Source organism: Salmo salar, chromosome 10, assembly GCF_965601325.2.
Source record: "Salmo salar chromosome 10, fSalSal1, whole genome shotgun sequence".
Lineage (NCBI taxonomy): Eukaryota > Metazoa > Chordata > Actinopteri > Salmoniformes > Salmonidae > Salmo > Salmo salar.
The window spans coordinates 66,277,161-66,298,231 of NC_138300.1; the positions used below are offsets into that span (position 1 = coordinate 66,277,161).

Here is a 21,071-nt window from a genome sequence, read left to right on the forward strand (position 1 = left end):
GCTTATAATGATGTTTAGGCTACTGGTGCTTTCATCAATTGACCGTACGTCTTGGTGGTTGAGGTATTTCCATTTTTTTATTATAAAAAGCAGCTGTTACCTTGTTCCAACACATATGCTTTCTGTTTCATAGTTGTAACAAAGGCCCTCCACTAATATTTTGTTTTTAAAACCAATGTTTGCGTATGTGTTTTTCAGTTTTTATATATAGCCTACAGTAACAAACTAATAAATGCTACTGTTATTTGAAATAAAATAAAAATCTTATTCTGTCACCCAAGGCCTTCATAAACACAAATCATTTTTACAATAGCATATATGAAATATATTAATTACACTGTTAGAATGCTGCAGTCAGAATGACTTGAAGAGGAGTCCATCGAGGCACAGCAGTTCTAGTGTTAAAACTACAATCCTTGTTGAAACAATAGCAAAGCGGCCGCCTGCAGCCCCAGCCCGCCGCTGCATCCCCGCGCTGCCCCCCAGCTCCCGGGAGGTGCGGTCCCCGCGGACGCTGGCCGGCCGGCTCGCCGCCGGCGCCCGCGGTCGAGCCAGGCCGGAACCCAGCGGGCGTCCGGCCACGAGGAGGGCACGCGGCCCCTCCTGCCGATTGGTGGAGTGCCACAGAGATGGTTCTCCTTATGGAAGTTTCTCCCATCTCCACAGAGGACCTCTGGAGCTCTGTCAGAGTGACCATCGGGTTCTAGGTTACCTCCCTGACCAAGGCCTTTCTCTCCTGATTGCTCAGTTTGGCCGCGTGGCCAGCTCTAAGAAGACTTGATGGTTCCAAAAGTCTTCCATTTAAGAATGGAGGCCACTGTGTTCTTGGGGACCTTCAATGCTGCAGAAATGTTTTGGTACCCTTCCCCAAATCTGTGCCTTGACACAATCCTGTCTCAGAGCTCTAAGGACAATTCCTTCGACCTCATGGCGTGGTTTTTTGCTCTGACATGCACTGTCAACTGTGGGACCTTATATAGACAGGTGTGTGCCTTTCCAAATCATGTCCAATCAATTTAATTTACCACAGGTAGACTCCAATCAAGTTATAGAAACATCTGAAGGATGATCAATGGAAACAGGATGCACCTGAGCTCAATTTCTAGTCTCATAGCAAAGGGTCTGAATACTTATGTAAATAAGGTATTTGTTTTTTAATTGTAATACATTTGCAAACATTTCTAAAAATGTGTTTTTGCTTTTTCATTATTGGTTATTATGTGTAGATTGATTAAATAAAATATGTTTTTTCATCAATTTTAGAATAGGGCTGTAATGTAACAAAATGTGGAAAAAGTTAACCTCTTGAGGATACCCTAGGATAGGGGGCGCCACAGCGCATTTTGAAAAAAAATCGTTCCCATTTTCAACGGCCTACTAATCAAACTCAGAAGATAGGGCATGCATATACTTATTATATATGGATAGAAAACACTCTAAAGTTTCTAAAACTGTTTGAATGGTGTCTGTGAGTATAACAGAACTCATTTGGCAGGCAAAACCCTGAGACATTTTCTGACAGGAAGTGGATACCTGATGTGTTGTATTGAGTTCTAACCTATCCCATTGAAAAACACAGGGGTTTAGGAATATTTTGGCACTTCCTATTGCTTCCACTAGATGTCGCCAGTCCTTTCACAGTGGTTTGAGCCTTATAGAGTCAAAACTCAGTGAATGACAGGAGTTTGAAATTGGTCACAGGGGATGGGCCATCACCATTATGACGCCGGCGGCCATGTCTGCCCCCACCTTTGGAAACGGTTTTAAAGGCAATGAAATCATCCCCCTCGAATCTTATTGGCTCTCTTGGTGTTAGTGGCCCTGAACATTTATTTTATACAACGTTTGACATGTTTGAACGAACCTACATGCGCGAGGATTGCTTTCAGTATGAAGTGCAGAGCTGCGTTTGGAGAGAGCCATAGGACGCGCTACCAACATCAGGCTAATGGAACGTGAAGTATGGACTTTTTGACCGAAAATACATCTGTTGTGGACCTGGGATGCTTTCTGATGAAGACAACTAAAGGTAGGCGATTATTGACAATATTATTGAAGATGAGATGGTTCATACTGTTGCATCCAAGATGGCGCCGAGCACTGTATATTAGCTGATTTTCTGAGTATCGCATCTCCTTTTATCGCAAAGTGTGATTACCCAGTAAAGTTAATTTAAAATCTGGTATGACGGGTGTTCTCAAGAGATATTCATCTATAAATGTTAGATTGACAATATACATTTAAAAAATCGTTATAGTATAGCAATTTATTGAAACGTAGCATTGTTTACCGGGACGCTTTTGAGGGGAAATTAGGTAGTCAACGTCAGACAGAGATGTAAAATGCTGTTTTTATATATAAATATGACCTTTATTGAACAAAAGAATGCATGCATTGTATAACATGATGTCCTAGGGGTGCCATCTGATGAAGTTTGTAAAAGGTTAGTGCTACATTTAGCTGTTTATTGATAATATGTGATGGAAGTGGTTGGTCGGAAAATGGCTATGAAGCTGCTTTTTACGATGGACTCATCTAATATAATCTAATGATTTGCTTTTCCTGTAAAACCTTTTTGAAATCGGACGACGTGGGTCGATTCAGGAGAGGTGTATCTATAAAAAAAAAAAAAAAATATTTTTAATTTTTGTAAAAAATTATGATAATTTTTTAATGCTAATTGGCGATATGATTTTTCGCTGGATTTTGATCCCGCTAACGGGATCAGATGCTCAAGAGGCTAAGGGGTCTGAATACTTTCCGAATGCACTGTATTTTTCAAATGACTGAAACCAAATCGACACTGTGTAGAAATGATAACGGACATACAGTCTTACAGTTTCTTAAATGTGTCCAGCTCGCTAATAAATCACAGAAATGTAAAGCTAGACAGTCAGGGAGTATTGACAATTCCAAAAACGATGAATAGAGGACTATCCTTTGCAAATGTTTACGCCGAGGAAATGTTGTAGACTGAATTAGCCCCCCGGGGAAAAATTTGTTTGACACTGCTATACAGTATTTGTTTAGAATTACTTATATTGGGTTCTGATGGGGTACGACTGTTGAACTAAGCTCATGTTCATTGTTTTTATTAACGATATGAATATACATAAGCCCAAAAATGGATGCAGCAATTAAGGATTCAATGTTAAGAGTTGCTCAGAAAACCAGAGATATTTAGATTCCAGAAAGACCGTTGATGGATTTTTAAAAAGTAGTACCTTTACAGTGGGCGTAAGGCATAGTGATGACGTACTCCTCATCCCTGCCCAGCAGCATCAATCTGGCCCTGCCATCCAGTATGGCAGACAGAGAGTTACCTAGAACAGGACATTAGAATTTACACCCATCAACCTGGTCCCAGATCTGTTCATGCTGTAAAGATCTGTTTCATAGACACCTTTAGGCATAGAGTAGATAAAAACACCATGAAGCTCAATTTAATTCCCGACATAACAGATTGACTGCACAAGAACAAAGATTGTGGTGTGCAAATAAGCCAGCGTACCGTAAAACTTGGACTTGGCCAAGATGCTGCCGCTGATATAGAAGCCGTCCTTCTTGTTGCAGACGTAGAAGGCAGAGATCGGTGGGTGGTGGGAGATCTGAGATAGAAAGATAGGGAGTGTGCTATTTAGGGCAGTGATTCTCAACTGGGGAAGTCACGACCCCCATGGGGGCCGCTGGAGGAGTTTAAGGGGTCACACGACTTGTATAAAATAATAAATAAAACATATATTTTTTTTTAAGGTAAGCGCCATACCAAAATGTTGATTTTGAAAGGATACCGCCGCACTGCTTGTGTGTATGCACTGTGCACCGCTTATTGTTGTTCACTTCACACGTGCAGCGAGTCCGCAGTAGTAAAATGGCTAGTTATGTTCGGACTCTGAGGGTTCTTGCGCTGCACACACTCAATGACCAATACAATAACATTCTCACCCAACACACACACACACACTGATCCAATGAAATGACATTTCTCGACATACACACTGATCCAATAAAAATGTAATTCTGCAACATTCTTTTGTTTTAAATGTGACACGTCCAATCAGATAATACAGATATTTTTCTGACAGCTACAGGTGCATGAAAAAGGTTTGTGAACCCTTTAGAATTACCTGGATTTCTGCATTGATTACTCATAAAATATGGTCTGATCTTCATCTAAGTCACAATAACAGACAAACACAATCTGACTAAACTAATAACACACAAACAGTTTCCACATTTTTATTGAAGATATTGAGTAATCATTCACAGTGCAGGCTGGAAAAAGTAAGTGAACCCTTGAATTTAGTAACTTGTAGATCCTCCTTTAGCAGCAACAACCTCCTCCAAACGTTTCCTGTAGCTGCTAATAAAACTTGCACAACATTTTTAACCATTCCTCCCTACAAATCTGTTTAAGTTCATCAATATTTCTGGGTTGTCTTGATTGCACAGCCCTCTTCAGGACATGCCACAGCATCACAATTGGGTTAAGGTCAGGACTATGACTTGGCCATTCTAAAACACAAATCTTTGTTCGTTTTTTCCTCCACACATATCGTTGTGGATTTTTCCCAAAAGGTTTAACTTTTGTCTCATCTGTCCACAGCACATTTTCCCAGAAGCATTGTGGAACATCCTGGTGGTCTTGGGAAAACTTGAGACGTGCCGCAATGTTTTTTTTTTTAAAGACAGCAGTGGTTTCCTTCGTGGTGTCCTTCCATGAACACCATTGTTGTTCAGTGTTTTTCTGATAGTGGACACATGAACACAGACTTTCTTTGCCCTTTGTGCTCTTGGAGTGATCTTCGCAGGACGCCCACTCTGAGGGAGAGTAGCAACAGTCCTGAATCTTCTCCATTTGTAGACAATTTGTCTTACCATGGACTGATGAATAGCAAGGTCTTTAGCAATGCTTTTGTAACATTTTCCAGCTTCGTGCATCTCTATAATGCGTCTTCTAAGGTCCTGTGAAAGTTGTTGGGATCGAGGTATGGTTCAAACTAACCAATCTTTCTGGAGAAGAACAGATTTGTCAGTAACCAGGCTTTGTGTGCCTTTATTTAAAGGGCAGGGCACCTGTGCAACCCACACCTCCAATCTCATCTCCTTAATTGAAACACTTGACTCCAAATAGATTTTGGAGAAGTCGTTAACAGAGGATCACTTACATTTCCCAGCCTGGACTGTGAATGTCTTCAATAAATGTCAGTCAATGTCGTCAATAAAAATTTGAAAAGTACAACTGTTTGTGTGTTATTAGTTTAGTCAGATTGTGTTTGTCTATTATTATGACTTAGATGAAGATCAGACCACAATTTATGAGTAATCAATGCAGAAATCCAGGTAATTCCAAAGGGTTCACAAACTTTTTCATGTAACTGTAGCTTGATTGACAGCTAACTATGCAGATGTGTTCTGCAGTCATTGCACATGTGGATAGTTAGCTTTCACTTAAGTCATGTAGGCTAGCTGTCAGAGTAAAATCATGGACACATTTATAAAACGTGCAGCTCCCTGGTCCCTGTCAAGAAGAGAAAATACGACCCCGACTTCATCAAATATGGTTTTACATATATAGAAAAGGCAGGGTGGGTGTAGACCCTCCAAAATGAAAAGGCACCTGGACACCAAGCATCCAAGCCACAAAGACAGCTGACTTTTTTTTATTTTTTATTAAGAAAATGTCAATATCTGGAGGCCTCACAAGATTCACTGAAGAACGTATGCACGGTACAAGAAAAGGCACTTCGCACATCGCCTTCTGGCCCAGCGCATTGCTAAGTGCAAAAAAGCCCACACCAGAGCCGAGGATCTCATTCTCCCTGCTGTGATTGATATGTGCACTGAAATCTTGGGAGAGTAAGCCGCCAACAAATTTAACCCCTATCCAATGACACCATTAGGAGGAGAATCCAGGACATGTCTGAGGACATAACGCGCCAGGCAGAGCGCATCAGTGCAAATGGCCATTACGCACTGCAGCTTGATGAATCCACAGATGTGGCTAACCATGTCTATGTCACACACACGTCTGGGAAAATAACATTGAGGAGCTGATTTGCCCACCGCCACCACAGAGTATGTCTTTAACACAATGGATAAGTGCCTGGGCTCCGTGGGATTGGCCTGAGATGGGTGCATCGGTGTGACCACTGATGGGGCAGCTGCCATGACGGGAACGCACTCCGGTGTAGTAAAGCAGATCCTGGAGAGAGCACCGAGTGCGATGTGGAACCATTTACATTTTAGTCATTTAGCAGTCACTCTTATATTGAGTGACTTACAATAGTGAGTGGGGGTGGGCGGTGTGCCGGTATGAACGTGAATACCGCTATGACGTTGTGCCGTGATATGGATTTTGCATTGGTCTGGCTTTAAGATATCCCACCTCAACCAACAAACAGTACTGTGTAAGTTGTGTCGACGCATTGTGTTAGTCAAACGTGGAAACACCAGCAAACTGTTTCACCACCAGAAAACCATGCATGTGCGTGAATGTGAAGTATCTACCAGAATGCGTGCAGCAAACCCTGGTGTCTGGTGTGTGTTCCTGTTAACATTGTAGGACTGGTGTGTGTTCCTGTTAACATCATTGGACAGGTGTGTGTTACTGTTCATTAACATTATAGGACTGGTGTGTGTTCCTGTTCAATAAAATTATAGGACTGGTGTGTGTTCCTGTTCATTAACATTAAAGGACCGGTGTGTGTTCCTGTTAACATTATTGGTCTGGTGTGTGTTCCTGTTAACATTATTGGTCTGGTGTGTGTTCCTGTTCATTAACCTCTATGGGCTAGGTGGGACGCTAGCGTGCCACCCGTGGTGCACTCCATCAACAGCAGGTGCATTTCAAGAGCGGCAAATTTGAATCCAAATAAATGTCAAAATTCAAACATACAACTATTTTACACCCTTTGAAAGATAAACATCTCCTTAATCTAACCACGTTTTACGATTTCAAAAAGGTTTTACGGCGAAAGCATAAATTTAGAGTATGTTAGGACAGTACATTTACAAGAGTTGTGTGTAATGTTTTGTCGATTCAAAGACAGGGTCACCAAAACCATAAAACCAGCTAAAATGATGCACTAACCTTTTACAATCTCCATCAGATGACACTCCTAGGACATTATGTTAGACAATGCATGCATTTTTAGTTCTATCAAGTTCATATTTATATCCAAAAACAGCGTTTTACTATGGCATTGATGTTGAGGAAATCGTTTCCCTCCAATAACCGGCAGTCAAGTCAGCGTCACAAATTAAATAATTAAAATTAGAAAACATTGGTAAAATATTATATTGTCATTTAAAGAATTATAGATTTACATCTCTTGAACGCAATCAACTTGCCAGATTTAAAAATAACCTTACTGGGAAATCACACTTTGCAATAATCTGAGCACTGCGCCCAGAAAAATACGCGTTGCGATACAGACTAGACGTCATGTTGGGGAGATCTAAAATCGAAAATACTATGTAAATAATCCATTACCTTTGATTCTCTTCATCAGATGTCACTTCCAGGTATCACAGGTCCATAACGAATGTAGTTTTGTTCAAAAAAGCTCATCATTTATGTCCAAAAATCTCCGTCTTGTTAGCACATGATCTAAGCCAGCCGGACTTCTCGTCATGAACGAGGGGAAAAAATATATTTACGTTCGTTCAAACATGTCAAACGTTGTATAGCATAAATCATTAGGGCCTTTTTTAACCAGAACATGAATAATATTCAAGGTGGACGAATGCATACTCTTTTATAACGTATTGGAACGAGGGTACCCAACATGAACTCGCGCGCCAGGTGTCTAATGGGACATCATCGTTCCATGGCTCTTGTTCGGTCAGATCTCCCTCCAGAAGACTCAAAACACTTTGTAAAGGCTGGTGACATCTAGTGGAAGCAATAGGAAGTGCCAAAAATATTCCTCAGCCCCTGTGCTTTTCAATGGGATAGGTTTAAAGGTAATACAACACATCAGGTATCCACTTCCTGTCAGAAAATGTCTCAGGGTTTTGCCTGCCAAATGAGTTCTGTTATACTCACAGACACCATTCAAACAGTTTTAGAAACTTTAGAGTGTTTTCTATCCATATATAATAAGTATATGCATATTCTAGTTACTGGGTAGGATTAGTAACCAGATTAAATCGGGTACATTTTTTTTATCCAGACGTGCAAATGCTGCCCCCTAGCCCTAACAGGTTAACATTACAGGACTGGTGTGTGTTCCTGTTCATTAACATTATAGGACTTGTGAGTGTTCCTGTTCATTAACATTATAGGACTGGTGCGTGTTCCTGTTTATTAACATTATAGGACTGGTGTGTGTTCCTGTTCATTAACATTATAGGACTGGTGTGTGTTCCTGTTCATTAACATTACAGGACTGGTGTGTGTTCCTGTTCATCACATTATAGGACTGGTGTGTGTTCCTGTTAACATTATTGGTCTGGTGTGTGTTCCTGTTCATTAACATTACAGGACTTGGTGATGTGTTCCTGTTCATTAACATTATAGGACTGGTGTGTGTTCCTGTTCATTAACATTATAGGACTGGTGCGTGTTCTTGTTTATTAACATTATAGGACTGGTGTGTGTTCCTGTTCATTAACATTATAGTACTGGTGTGTGTTCCTGTTAAAATTATAGGACTGGTGTGTGTTCCTCTTCATTAACATTACTGGACTGGTGTGTGTTCCTGTTAACATTATTGGACTGGTGTGTGTTCCTGTTAACATTATTGGACTGGTGTGTGTTCCTGTTCATTAACATTATAGGACTGGTGTGTGTTCCTGTTCATTAACATTAAAGGACTGGTGTGAGTTCCTGTTAAAATTATAGGACTGGTGTGTGTTCCTCTTCATTAACATTACTGGACTGGTGTGTGTTCCTGTTAACACTATTGGACTGGTGTGTGTTCCTGTTAACATTATAGGACTGGTGTGTGTTCCTGTTAAGATTATTGGACTGGTGGTGTTCCTGTTCATTAACATTATAGGACTGGTGTGTGTTCCTGTTAACATTATAGGACTGCTGTGTGTTCCTGTTCATTAACATTATAGGACTGGTGTGTGTTCCTGTTCATCACATTATAGGACTGGTGTGTGTTCCTGTTTATTAACATTATAGGACTGGTGTGTGTTCCTGTTCATTAACATTATAGGACTGGTGTGTGTTCCTGTTAACATTATTGGACTGGTGTGTGTTCCTGTTTATTAACATTATTGGACTGGCGTGTGTTCCTGTTTATTAACATTATTGGACTGGTGTGTGTTCCTGTTCATTAACATTAATGGACTGGTGTGTGTTCCTGTTCACATTATAGGACTGGTGTGTGTTCCTGTTCACATTATAGGACTGGTGTGTGTTCCTGTTAACATTATTGGACTGGTGTGTGTTCCTGTTTATTAACATTATTGGACTGGTGTGTGTTCCTGTTTATTAACATTATTGGACTGGCGTGTGTTCCTGTTTATTAACATTATTGGACTGGTGTGTGTTCCTGTTCATTAACATTAATGGACTGGTGTGTGTTCCTGTTCACATTATAGGACTGGTGTGTGTTCCTGTTCACATTATAGGACTGGTGTGTGTTCCTGTTAACATTATTGTTCTGGTGTGTGTTCCTGTTAACATTATTGGACTGGTGTGTGTTCCTGTTCATTAACATTATAGGACTGGTGTGTGTTCCTGTTCATTAACATTATAGGACTGGTGTGTATTCCTGTTCATTAACATTATTGGACTGGTGTGTGTTCCTGTTTATTAACATTATTGGACTAGTGTGTATTCCTGTTCATTAACATTATTGGACTGGTGTGTGTTCCTGTTCATTAACATTATTGGATTGGTGTGTGTTCTTGTTAACATTACTGGACTGGTGTGTGTTCCTGTTCATTAACATTATATGATTGGTGTGTGTTCCTGTTCATTAGCATTATTGGACTGGTGTGTGTTCCTGTTCATTAACATTATTGGACAAGTGTGAAATTCCTGTTCATTAACAGTATTGGACTGGTGTGTGTTCCTGTTAACATTATTGTACTGGTGTGTGTTCCGGTTCATTAACATTATAGGACTGGTGTGTGTTCCTGTTAACATTATAGGACTGGTGTGTGTTCCTGTTAACATTATTGGACTGGTGTGTGTTACTGTTTATTAACATTATTGGACTGGCGTGTGTTCCTGTTTATTAACATTATTGGACTGGTGTGTGTTCCTGTTCATTAACATTAATGGACTGGTGTGTGTTCCTGTTCACATTATAGGACTGGTGTGTGTTCCTGTTAACATTATTGGTCTGGTGTGTGTTCCTGTTCATTAACATTATTGGACTGGTGTGTGTTCCTGTTCATTAACATTATTGGACTGGTGTGTGTTCCTGTTTATTAACATTATTGGACTGGTGTGTGTTCCTGTTCATTAACATTATTGGACTGGTGTGTGTTCCTGTTCATTAACATTATTGGACTGGTGTGTGTTCCTGTTCATTAACATTATTGGACTGCTGTGTGTTCGTGTTAACATTATAGGACGGGTGTGTGTTCCTGTTAACATTATTGGTCTGGTGTGTGTTCCTGTTCATTAACATTATAGGATTGGTGTGTGTTCCTGTTCATTAACATTGTTGGACTGGTGTGTGTTCCTGTTCATTAACATTGTTGGACTGGTGTGTGTTCCTGTTAATATTATTGGACTGGTGTGTGTTCCTGTTCTTTAACATTATAGGACTGGTGTGTGTTCCTGTTAACATTATTGGACTGGTGTGTGTTCCTGTTAACATTATAGGACTGGTGTGTGTTCCTGTTCATTAACATTATAGGACTGGTGTAAGTTCCTGTTCATTAACATTATTGGACTGGTGTGAGTTCCTGTTCATTAACATTATTGGTCTGGTGTGTGTTCCTGTTGACATTATTGATCTGGTGTGTGTTCCTGTTAACATTATAGGACTGGTGTGTGTTCCTGTTAACATTATTGGACTGGTGGTGTTCCTGTTCATTAACATTATAGGACTGGTATGTGTTCCTGTTAACATTATAGGACTGCTGTGTGTTCCTGTTAACATTATAGGACTGGTGTGTGTTCCTGTTCATTAACATTATAGGACTGGTGTGTGTTCCTGTTCATTAACATTATAGGACTGGTGTGTGTTCCTGTTCATCACATTATAGGACTGGTGTGTGTTCCTGTTTATTAACATTATAGGACTGCTGTGTGTTCAAGTTCATTAACATTATAGGAATGGTGTGAGTTCCTGTTCATTAACATTATAGGACTGGTGTGAGTTCCTGTTCATTAACATTATTGGACTGGTGTGAGTTCCTGTTCATTAACATTATTGGACTGGTGTGAGTTCCTGTTCATTAACATTATTGGTCTGGTGTGTGTTCCTGTTAACATTATTGGTCTGGTGTGTGTTCCTGTTAACATTATACGACTGGTGTGTGTTCCTGTTCATTAACAGTATTGGACTGGTGTGTGTTCCTGTTAACATTATTGTACTGGTGTGTGTTCCGGTTCATTAACATTATAGGACTGGTGTGTGTTCCTGTTAACATTATAGGACTGGTGTGTGTTCCTGTTAACATTATTGGACTGGTGTGTGTTCCTGTTTATTAACATTATTGGACTGGTGTGTGTTCCTGTTCATTAACATTATAGGACTGGTGTGAGTTCCTGTTCATTTACATTATAGGACTGGTGTGAGTTCCTGTTCATTAACATTATAGGACTGGTGTGAGTTCCTGTTCATTAACATTATAGGACTGGTGTGTGTTCCTGTTCAGTAACATTATAGGACTGGTGTGTATTCCTGTTCATTAACATTATTGGACTGGTGTGTGTTCCTGTTAACATTATTGGACTGGTGTGTGTTCCTGTTTATTAACATTATTGGACTGGTGTGTGTTCCTGGTCATTAACATTATAGGCCTGGTGTGTGTTCCTGTTAACATTATAGGACTGGTGTGTGTTCCTGTTAACATTATTGGTCTGGTGTGTGTTCCTGTTAACATTATACGACTGGTGTGTGTTCCTGTTCATTAACATTATTGGACTGGTGTGAAATTCCTGTTCATTAACATTATTGGACTGCTGTGTGTTCGTGTTCACATTATAGGACTGGTGTGTGTTCCTGTTAACATTATAGGACGGGTGTGTGTTCGTGTTAACATTATTGGTCTGGTGTGGGTTCCTGTTCATTAACATTATAGGATTGGTGTGTGTTCCTGTTCATTAACATTGTTGGACTGGTGTGTGTTCCTGTTAATATTAGTGGACTGGTGTGTGTTCCTGTTCTTTAACATTATAGGACTGGTGTGTGTTCCTGTTCATTAACATTATTGGACTGGTGTGTGTTCCTGTTCATTAACATTATAGGACTAGTGTGTGTTCCTCTTCATTAACATTACTGGACTGGTGTGTGTTCCTGTTAACATTATTGGACTGGTGTGTGTTCCTGTTAACATTATAGGACTGGTGTGTGTTCCTGTTCATTAACATTATAGGACTGGCGTAAGTTCCTGTTCATTAACATTATTGGACTGGTGTGAGTTCCTGTTCATTAACATTATTGGACTGGTGTGAAATTCCTGTTCATTAACAGTATTGGACTGGTGTGTGTTCCTGTTAACATTATTGTACTGGTGTGTGTTCCGGTTCATTAACATTAATGGACTGGTGTGTGTTCCTGTTAACATTATTGTACTGGTGTGTGTTCCGGTTCATTAACATTAATGGACTGGTGTGTGTTCCTGTTCACATTATAGGACTGGTGTGTGTTCCTGTTCACATTATAGGACTGGTATGTGTTCCTGTTCACATTATAGGACTGGTGTGTGTTCCTGTTAACATTATAGGACTGGTGTGTGTTCCTGTTAACATTATAGGACTGGTGTGTGTTCCTGTTCATTAACATTATAGGACTGGTGTGTGTTCCTGTTAACATTATAGGACTGGTGTGTGTTCCTGTTAACATTATTGGACTGGTGTGTGTTCCTGTTCATTAACATTATAGGACTGGTGTGTGTTCCTGTTCATTAACATTATAGGACTGGTGTGTATTCCTGTTCATTAACATTATTGGACTGGTGTGTGTTCCTGTTAACATTATTGGACTGGTGTGTGTTCCTGTTATTAACATTATTGGACTGGTGTGTATTCCTGTTCATTAACATTATTGGACTGGTGTGTGTTCCTGTTCATTAACATTATAGGCCTGGTGTGTGTTCCTGTTAACATTATAGGACTGGTGTGTGTTCCTGTTAACATTATTGGTCTGGTGTGTGTTCCTGTTCATTAACATTATTGGACTGGTGTGTGTTCCTGTTCATTAACATTATTGGACTGGTGTGTGTTCCTGTTCATTAACATTATTGGACTGCTGTGTGTTCCTGTTCACATTATAGGACTGGTGTGTGTTCCTGTTAACATTATAGGACGGGTGTGTGTTCCTGTTAACATTATTGGACTGGTGTGTGTTCCTGTTCATTAACATTATAGGACTGGTGTGTGTTCCTGTTCATTAACATTGTTGGACTGGTGTGTGTTCCTGTTAATATTAGTGGACTGGTGTGTGTTCCTGTTCTTTAACATTATAGGACTGGTGTGTGTTCCTGTTCATTAACATTATTGGACTGGTGTGTGTTCCTGTTCATTAACATTATAGGACTGGTGTGTGTTCCTCTTCATTAACATTACTGGACTGGTGTGTGTTCCTGTTAACATTATTGGACTGGTGTGTGTTCCTGTTAACATTATAGGACTGGTGTGTGTTCCTGTTCATTAACATTATAGGACTGGTGTAAGTTCCTGTTCATTAACATTATTGGACTGGTGTGAGTTCCTGTTCATTAACATTGTTGGTCTGGTGTGTGTTCCTGTTAACATTATTGATCTGGTGTGTGTTCCTGTTAACATTATAGGACTGGTGTGTGTTCCTGTTAACATTATTGGACTGGTGATTATAGGACTGGTATGTGTTCCTGTTAACATTATAGGACTGGTGTGTGTTCCTGTTCATTAACATTATAGGACTGGTGTGTGTTCCTGTTCATCACATTATAGGACTGGTGTGTGTTCCTGTTTATTAACATTATAGGACTGGTGTGTGTTCCTGTTCATTAACATTATAGGACTGGTGTGAGTTCCTGTTCATTAACATTATAGGACTGGTGTGAGTTCCTGTTCATTAACATTATTGGACTGGTGTGAGTTCCTGTTCATTAACATTATTGGACTGGTGTGAGTTCCTGTTCATTAACATTATTGGTCTGGTGTGTGTTCCTGTTAACATTATTGGTCTGGTGTGTGTTCCTGTTAACATTATACGACTGGTGTGTGTTCCTGTTAACATTATTGGTCTGGTGTGTGTTCCTGTTCATTAACATTATTGGACTGGTGTGTGTTCCTGTTCATTAACATTATTGGACTGGTGTGAAATTCCTGTTCATTAACAGTATTGGACTGGTGTGTGTTCCTGTTAACATTATTGTACTGGTGTGTGTTCCGGTTCATTAACATTATAGGACTGGTGTGTGTTCCTGTTCACATTATAGGACTGGTGTGTGTTCCTGTTTATTAACATTATAGGACTGGTGTGTGTTCCTGTTATTAACATTATTGGACTGGTGTGTGTTCCTGTTTATTAACATTATTGGACTGGTGTGTGTTCCTGTTAATTAACATTATTGGACTGGTGTGTGTTCCTGTTCATTAACATTAATGGACTGCTGTGTGTTCCTGTTCACATTATAGGACTGGTGTGTGTTCCTGTTAACATTATAGGACGGGTGTGTGTTCCTGTTAACATTATAGGACTGCTGTGTGTTCCTGTTCATTAACATTATAGGACTGGTGTGTGTTCCTGTTCATTAACATTATAGGACTGGTGTGTGTTCCTGTTCATCACATTATAGGACTGGTGTGAGTTCCTGTTCATTAACATTATTGGACTGGTGTGAGTTCCTGTTCATTAACATTATTGGTCTGGTGTGTGTTCCTGTTAACATTATTGGTCTGGTGTGTGTTCCTGTTAACATTATACGACTGGTGTGTGTTCCTGCTTAACATTATTGGTCTGGTGTGTGTTCCTGTTCATTAACATTATTGGACTGGTGTGTGTTCCTGTTCATTAACATTATTGGTCTGGTGTGAAATTCCTGTTCATTAACAGTATTGGACTGGTGTGTGTTCCGTTCATTAACATTAATGGACTGGTGTGTGTTCCTGTTCACATTATAGGACTGGTGTGTGTTCCTGTTCACATTATAGGACTGGTGTGTGTTCCTGTTCACATTATAGGACTGGTGTGTGTTCCTGTTCACATTATAGGACTGGTGTGTGTTCCTGTTCACATTATAGGACTGGTGTGTGTTCCTGTTAACATTATAGGACTGGTGTGTGTTCCTGTTAACATTATAGGACTGGTGTGTGTTCCTGTTAACATTATTGGACTGGTGTGTGTTCCTGTGTTCCTGTTCATTAACATTATAGGACTGGTATGTGTTCCTGTTAACATTATAGGACTGGTGTGTGTTCCTGTTCATTAACATTATAGGACTGGTGTGTGTTCCTGTTCATCACATTATAGGACTGGTGTGTGTTCCTGTTTATTAACATTATAGGACTGGTGTGTGTTCCTGTTCATTAACATTATAGGACTGGTGTGAGTTCCTGTTCATTAACATTATAGGACTGGTGTGAGTTCCTGTTCATTAACATTATTGGACTGGTGTGAGTTCCTGTTCATTAACATTATTGGACTGGTGTGAGTTCCTGTTCATTAACATTATTGGTCTGGTGTGTGTTCCTGTTAACATTATACGACTGGTGTGTGTTCCTGTTAACATTATACGACTGGTGTGTGTTCCTGTTAACATTATTGGTCTGGTGTGTGTTCCTGTTCATTAACATTATTGGACTGGTGTGTGTTCCTGTTCATTAACATTATTGGACTGGTGTGAAATTCCTGTTCATTAACAGTATTGGACTGGTGTGTGTTCCTGTTAACATTATTGTACTGGTGTGTGTTCCGGTTCATTAACATTAAAGGACTGGTGTGTGTTCCTGTTCACATTATAGGACTGGTGTGTGTTCCTGTTAACATTATAGGACGGGTGTGTGTTCCTGTTAACATTATAGGACTGGTGTGTGTTCCTGTTAACATTATTGGACTGGTGTGTGTTCCTGTTTATTAACATTATTGGACTGGTGTGTGTTCCTGTTAATTAACATTATTGGACTGGTGTGTGTTCCTGTTCATTAACATTAATGGACTGCTGTGTGTTCCTGTTCACATTATAGGACTGGTGTGTGTTCCTGTTAACATTATAGGACGGGTGTGTGTTCCTGTTAACATTATAGGACTGCTGTGTGTTCCTGTTCATTAACATTATAGGACTGGTGTGTGTTCCTGTTCATTAACATTATAGGACTGGTGTGTGTTCCTGTTCATCACATTATAGGACTGGTGTGAGTTCCTGTTCATTAACATTATTGGACTGGTGTGAGTTCCTGTTCATTAACATTATTGGTCTGGTGTGTGTTCCTGTTAACATTATTGGTCTGGTGTGTGTTCCTGTTAACATTATACGACTGGTGTGTGTTCCTGTTAACATTATTGGTCTGGTGTGTGTTCCTGTTCATTAACATTATTGGACTGGTGTGTGTTCCTGTTCATTAACATTATTGGTCTGGTGTGAAATTCCTGTTCATTAACAGTATTGGACTGGTGTGTGTTCCGGTTCATTAACATTAATGGACTGGTGTGTGTTCCTGTTCACATTATAGGACTGGTGTGTGTTCCTGTTCACATTATAGGACTGGTATGTGTTCCTGTTCACATTATAGGACTTGTGTGTGTTCCTGTTCACATTATAGGACTGGTGTGTGTTCCTGTTCACATTATAGGACTGGTGTGTGTTCCTGTTAACATTATAGGACTGGTGTGTGTTCCTGTTAACATTACAGGACTGGTGTGTGTTCCTGTTAACATTATTGGACTGGTGTGTGTTCCTGTTAACATTATAGGACTGGTGTGTGTTCCTGTTCATTAACATTATAGGACTGGTGTGTATTCCTGTTCATTAACATTATTGGACTGGTGTGTGTTCCTGTTAACATTATTGGACTGGTGTGTATTCCTGTTCATTAACATTATTGGACTGGTGTGTGTTCCTGTTCATTAACATTATAGGCCTGGTGTGTGTTCCTGTTAACATTATAGGACTGGTGTGTGTTCCTGTTAACATTATTGGTCTGGTGTGTGTTCCTGTTCATTAACATTATTGGACTGGTGTGTGTTCCTGTTCATTAACATTATTGGACTGGTGTGTGTTCCTGTTAACATTATTGGACTGGTGTGTGTTCCTGTTCATTAACATTATTGGACTGGTGTGTGTTCCTGTTCATTAACATTATTGGACTGCTGTGTGTTCCTGTTCACATTATAGGACTGGTGTGTGTTCCTGTTAACATTATAGGACGGGTGTGTGTTCCTGTTAACATTATTGGTCTGGTGTGTGTTCCTGTTCATTAACATTATAGGATTGGTGTGTGTTCCTGTTCATTAACATTGTTGGACTGGTGTGTGTTCCTGTTAATATTATTGGACTGGTGTGTGTTCCTGTTCTTTAACATTATAGGACTGGTGTGTGTTCCTGTTAACATTATTGGACTGGTATGTGTTCCTGTTAACATTATAGGACTGGTGTGTGTTCCTGTTCATTAACATTATAGGACAGGTGTAAGTTCCTGTTCATTAACATTATTGGACTGGTGTGAGTTCCTGTTCATTAACATTATTGGTCTGGTGTGTGTTCCTGTTGACATTATTGATCTGGTGTGTGTTCCTGTTAACATTATAGGACAGGTGTGTGTTCCTGTTAACATTATTGGACTGGTGGTGTTCCTGTTCATTAACATTATAGGACTGGTATGTGTTCCTGTTAACATTATAGGACTGCTGTGTGTTCCTGTTAACATTATAGGACTGCTGTGTGTTCCTGTTCATTAACATTATAGGACTGGTGTGTGTTCCTGTTCATTAACATTATAGGACTGGTGTGTGTTCCTGTTCATCACATTATAGGACTGGTGTGTGTTCCTGTTTATTAACATTATAGGACTGGTGTGTGTTCAAGTTCATTAACATTATAGGACTGGTGTGAGTTGCTGTTCATCAACATTATAGGACTGGTGTGAGTTCCTGTTCATTAACATTATTGGACTGGTGTGAGTTCCTGTTCATTAACATTATTGGACTGGTGTGAGTTCCTGTTCATTAACATTATTGGTCTGGTTTGTGTTCCTGTTAACATTATTGGTCTGGTGTGTGTTCCTGTTAACATTATACGACTGGTGTGTGTTCCTGTTCATTAACATTATTGGACTGGTGTGAAATTCCTGTTCATTAACAGTATTGGACTGGTGTGTGTTCCTGTTCATTAACATTATTGGACTGGTGTGAAATTCCTGTTCATTAACATTATTGGAATGTGTGTGTTCCTGTTCATTAACATTATAGGCCTGGTGTGTGTTCCTGTTAACATTATAGGACTGGTGTGTGTTCCTGTTAACATTATTGGTCTGGTGTGTAATTCCTGTTCATTAACATTATTGGACTGGTGTGTGTTCCTGTTCATTAACATTATTGGACTGGTGTGAGTTCCTGTTCATTAACATTATAGGACTGGTGTGAGTTCCTGTTCATTAACATTATTGGACTGGTGTGAGTTCCTGTTCATTAACATTATTGGACTGGTGTGAGTTCCTGTTCATTAACATTATTGGTCTGGTGTGTGTTCCTGTTAACATTATACGACTGGTGTGTGTTCCTGTTAACATTATACGACTGGTGTGTGTTCCTGTTAACATTATTGGTCTGGTGTGTGTTCCTGTTCATTAACATTATTGGACTGGTGTGTGTTCCTGTTCATTAACATTATTGGACTGGTGTGAAATTCCTGTTCATTAACAGTATTGGACTGGTGTGTGTTCCTGTTAACATTATAGGACTGGTGTGTGTTCCTGTTAACATTATAGGACGGGTGTGTGTTCCTGTTAACATTATAGGACTGGTGTGTGTTCCTGTTAACATTATTGGACTGGTGTGTGTTCCTGTTTATTAACATTATTGGACTGGTGTGTGTTCCTGTTAATTAACATTATTGGACTGGTGTGTGTTCCTGTTCATTAACATTAATGGACTGCTGTGTGTTCCTGTTCACATTATAGGACTGGTGTGTGTTCCTGTTAACATTATAGGACGGGTGTGTGTTCCTGTTAACATTATAGGACTGCTGTGTGTTCCTGTTCATTAACATTATAGGACTGGTGTGTGTTCCTGTTCATTAACATTATAGGACTGGTGTGTGTTCCTGTTCATCACATTATAGGACTGGTGTGAGTTCCTGTTCATTAACATTATTGGACTGGTGTGAGTTCCTGTTCATTAACATTATTGGTCTGGTGTGTGTTCCTGTTAACATTATTGGTCTGGTGTGTGTTCCTGTTAACATTATACGACTGGTGTGTGTTCCTGTTAACATTATTGGTCTGGTGTGTGTTCCTGTTCATTAACATTATTGGACTGTGTGTGTTCCTGTTCATTAACATTATTGGTCTGGTGTGAAATTCCTGTTCATTAACAGTATTGGACTGGTGTGTGTTCCGGTTCATTAACATTAATGGACTGGTGTGTGTTCCTGTTCACATTATAGGACTGGTGTGTGTTCCTGTTCACATTATAGGACTGGTATGTGTTCCTGTTCACATTATAGGACTTGTGTGTGTTCCTGTTCACATTATAGGACTGGTGTGTGTTCCTGTTCACATTATAGGACTGGTGTGTGTTCCTGTTAACATTATAGGACTGGTGTGTGTTCCTGTTAACATTACAGGACTGGTGTGTGTTCCTGTTAACATTATTGGACTGGTGTGTGTTCCTGTTAACATTATTGGACTGGTGTGTGTTCCTGTTAACATTATTTGTCTGGTGTGTGTTCCTGTTCATTAACATTATAGGACTGGTGTGTGTTCCTGTTCATTAACATTATAGGACTGGTGTGTATTCCTGTTCATTAACATTATTGGACTGGTGTGTGTTCCTGTTAACATTATTGGACTGGTGTGTGTTCCTGTTTATTAACATTATTGGACTGGTGTGTATTCCTGTTCATTAACATTATTGGACTGGTGTGTGTTCCTGTTCATTAACATTATAGGCCTGGTGTGTGTTCCTGTTAACATTATAGGACTGGTGTGTGTTCCTGTTAACATTATTGGTCTGGTGTGTGTTCCTGTTCATTAACATTATTGGACTGGTGTGTGTTCCTGTTCATTAACATTATTGGACTGGTGTGTGTTCCTGTTAACATTATTGGACTGGTGTGTGTTCCTGTTCATTAACATTATTGGACTGGTGTGTGTTCCTGTTCATTAACATTATTGGACTGCTGTGTGTTCCTGTTCACATTATAGGACTGGTGTGTGTTCCTGTTAACATTATAGGACGGGTGTGTGTTCCTGTTAACATTATTGGTCTGGTGTGTGTTCCTGTTCATTAACATTATAGGATTGGTGTGTGTTCCTGTTCATTAACATTGTTGGACTGGTGTGTGTTCCTGTTAATATTATTGGACTGGTGTGTGTTCCTGTTCTTTAACATTATAGGACTGGTGTGTGTTCCTGTTAACATTATTGGACTGGTATGTGTTCCTGTTAACATTATAGGACTGGTGTGTGTTCCTGTTCATTAACATTATAGGACAGGTGTAAGTTCCTGTTCATTAACATTATTGGACTGGTGTGAGTTCCTGTTCATTAACATTATTGGTCTGGTGTGTGTTCCTGTTGACATTATTGATCTGGTGTGTGTTCCTGTTAACATTATAGGACAGGTGTGTGTTCCTGTTAACATTATTGGACTGGTGGTGTTCCTGTTCATTAACATTATAGGACTGGTATGTGTTCCTGTTAACATTATAGGACTGCTGTGTGTTCCTGTTAACATTATAGGACTGCTGTGTGTTCCTGTTCATTAACATTATAGGACTGGTGTGTG

At 39.7% G+C, this 21,071-nt stretch overlaps 1 protein-coding gene across 4 annotated transcripts in view; it reads right to left on the reverse strand.

Annotated features, from left to right (window-relative positions):
* Positions 1-21,071, reverse strand: part of osbpl5 (oxysterol binding protein-like 5) — a 165,611-nt gene that overhangs the window by 10,914 nt on the left and 133,626 nt on the right. For all 4 annotated transcript variants that reach the window (XM_014123859.3, XM_014123857.3, XM_082957122.1 and 1 more), the window contains 2 exons: positions 3,512-3,608; positions 3,225-3,323 (listed from right to left, as the gene is read on the reverse strand). In XM_014123859.3, coding sequence (XP_013979334.3) covers positions 3,225-3,323; positions 3,512-3,608 — 196 coding nt within the window. The remainder of the gene's footprint in view (positions 1-3,224; positions 3,324-3,511; positions 3,609-21,071) is intronic.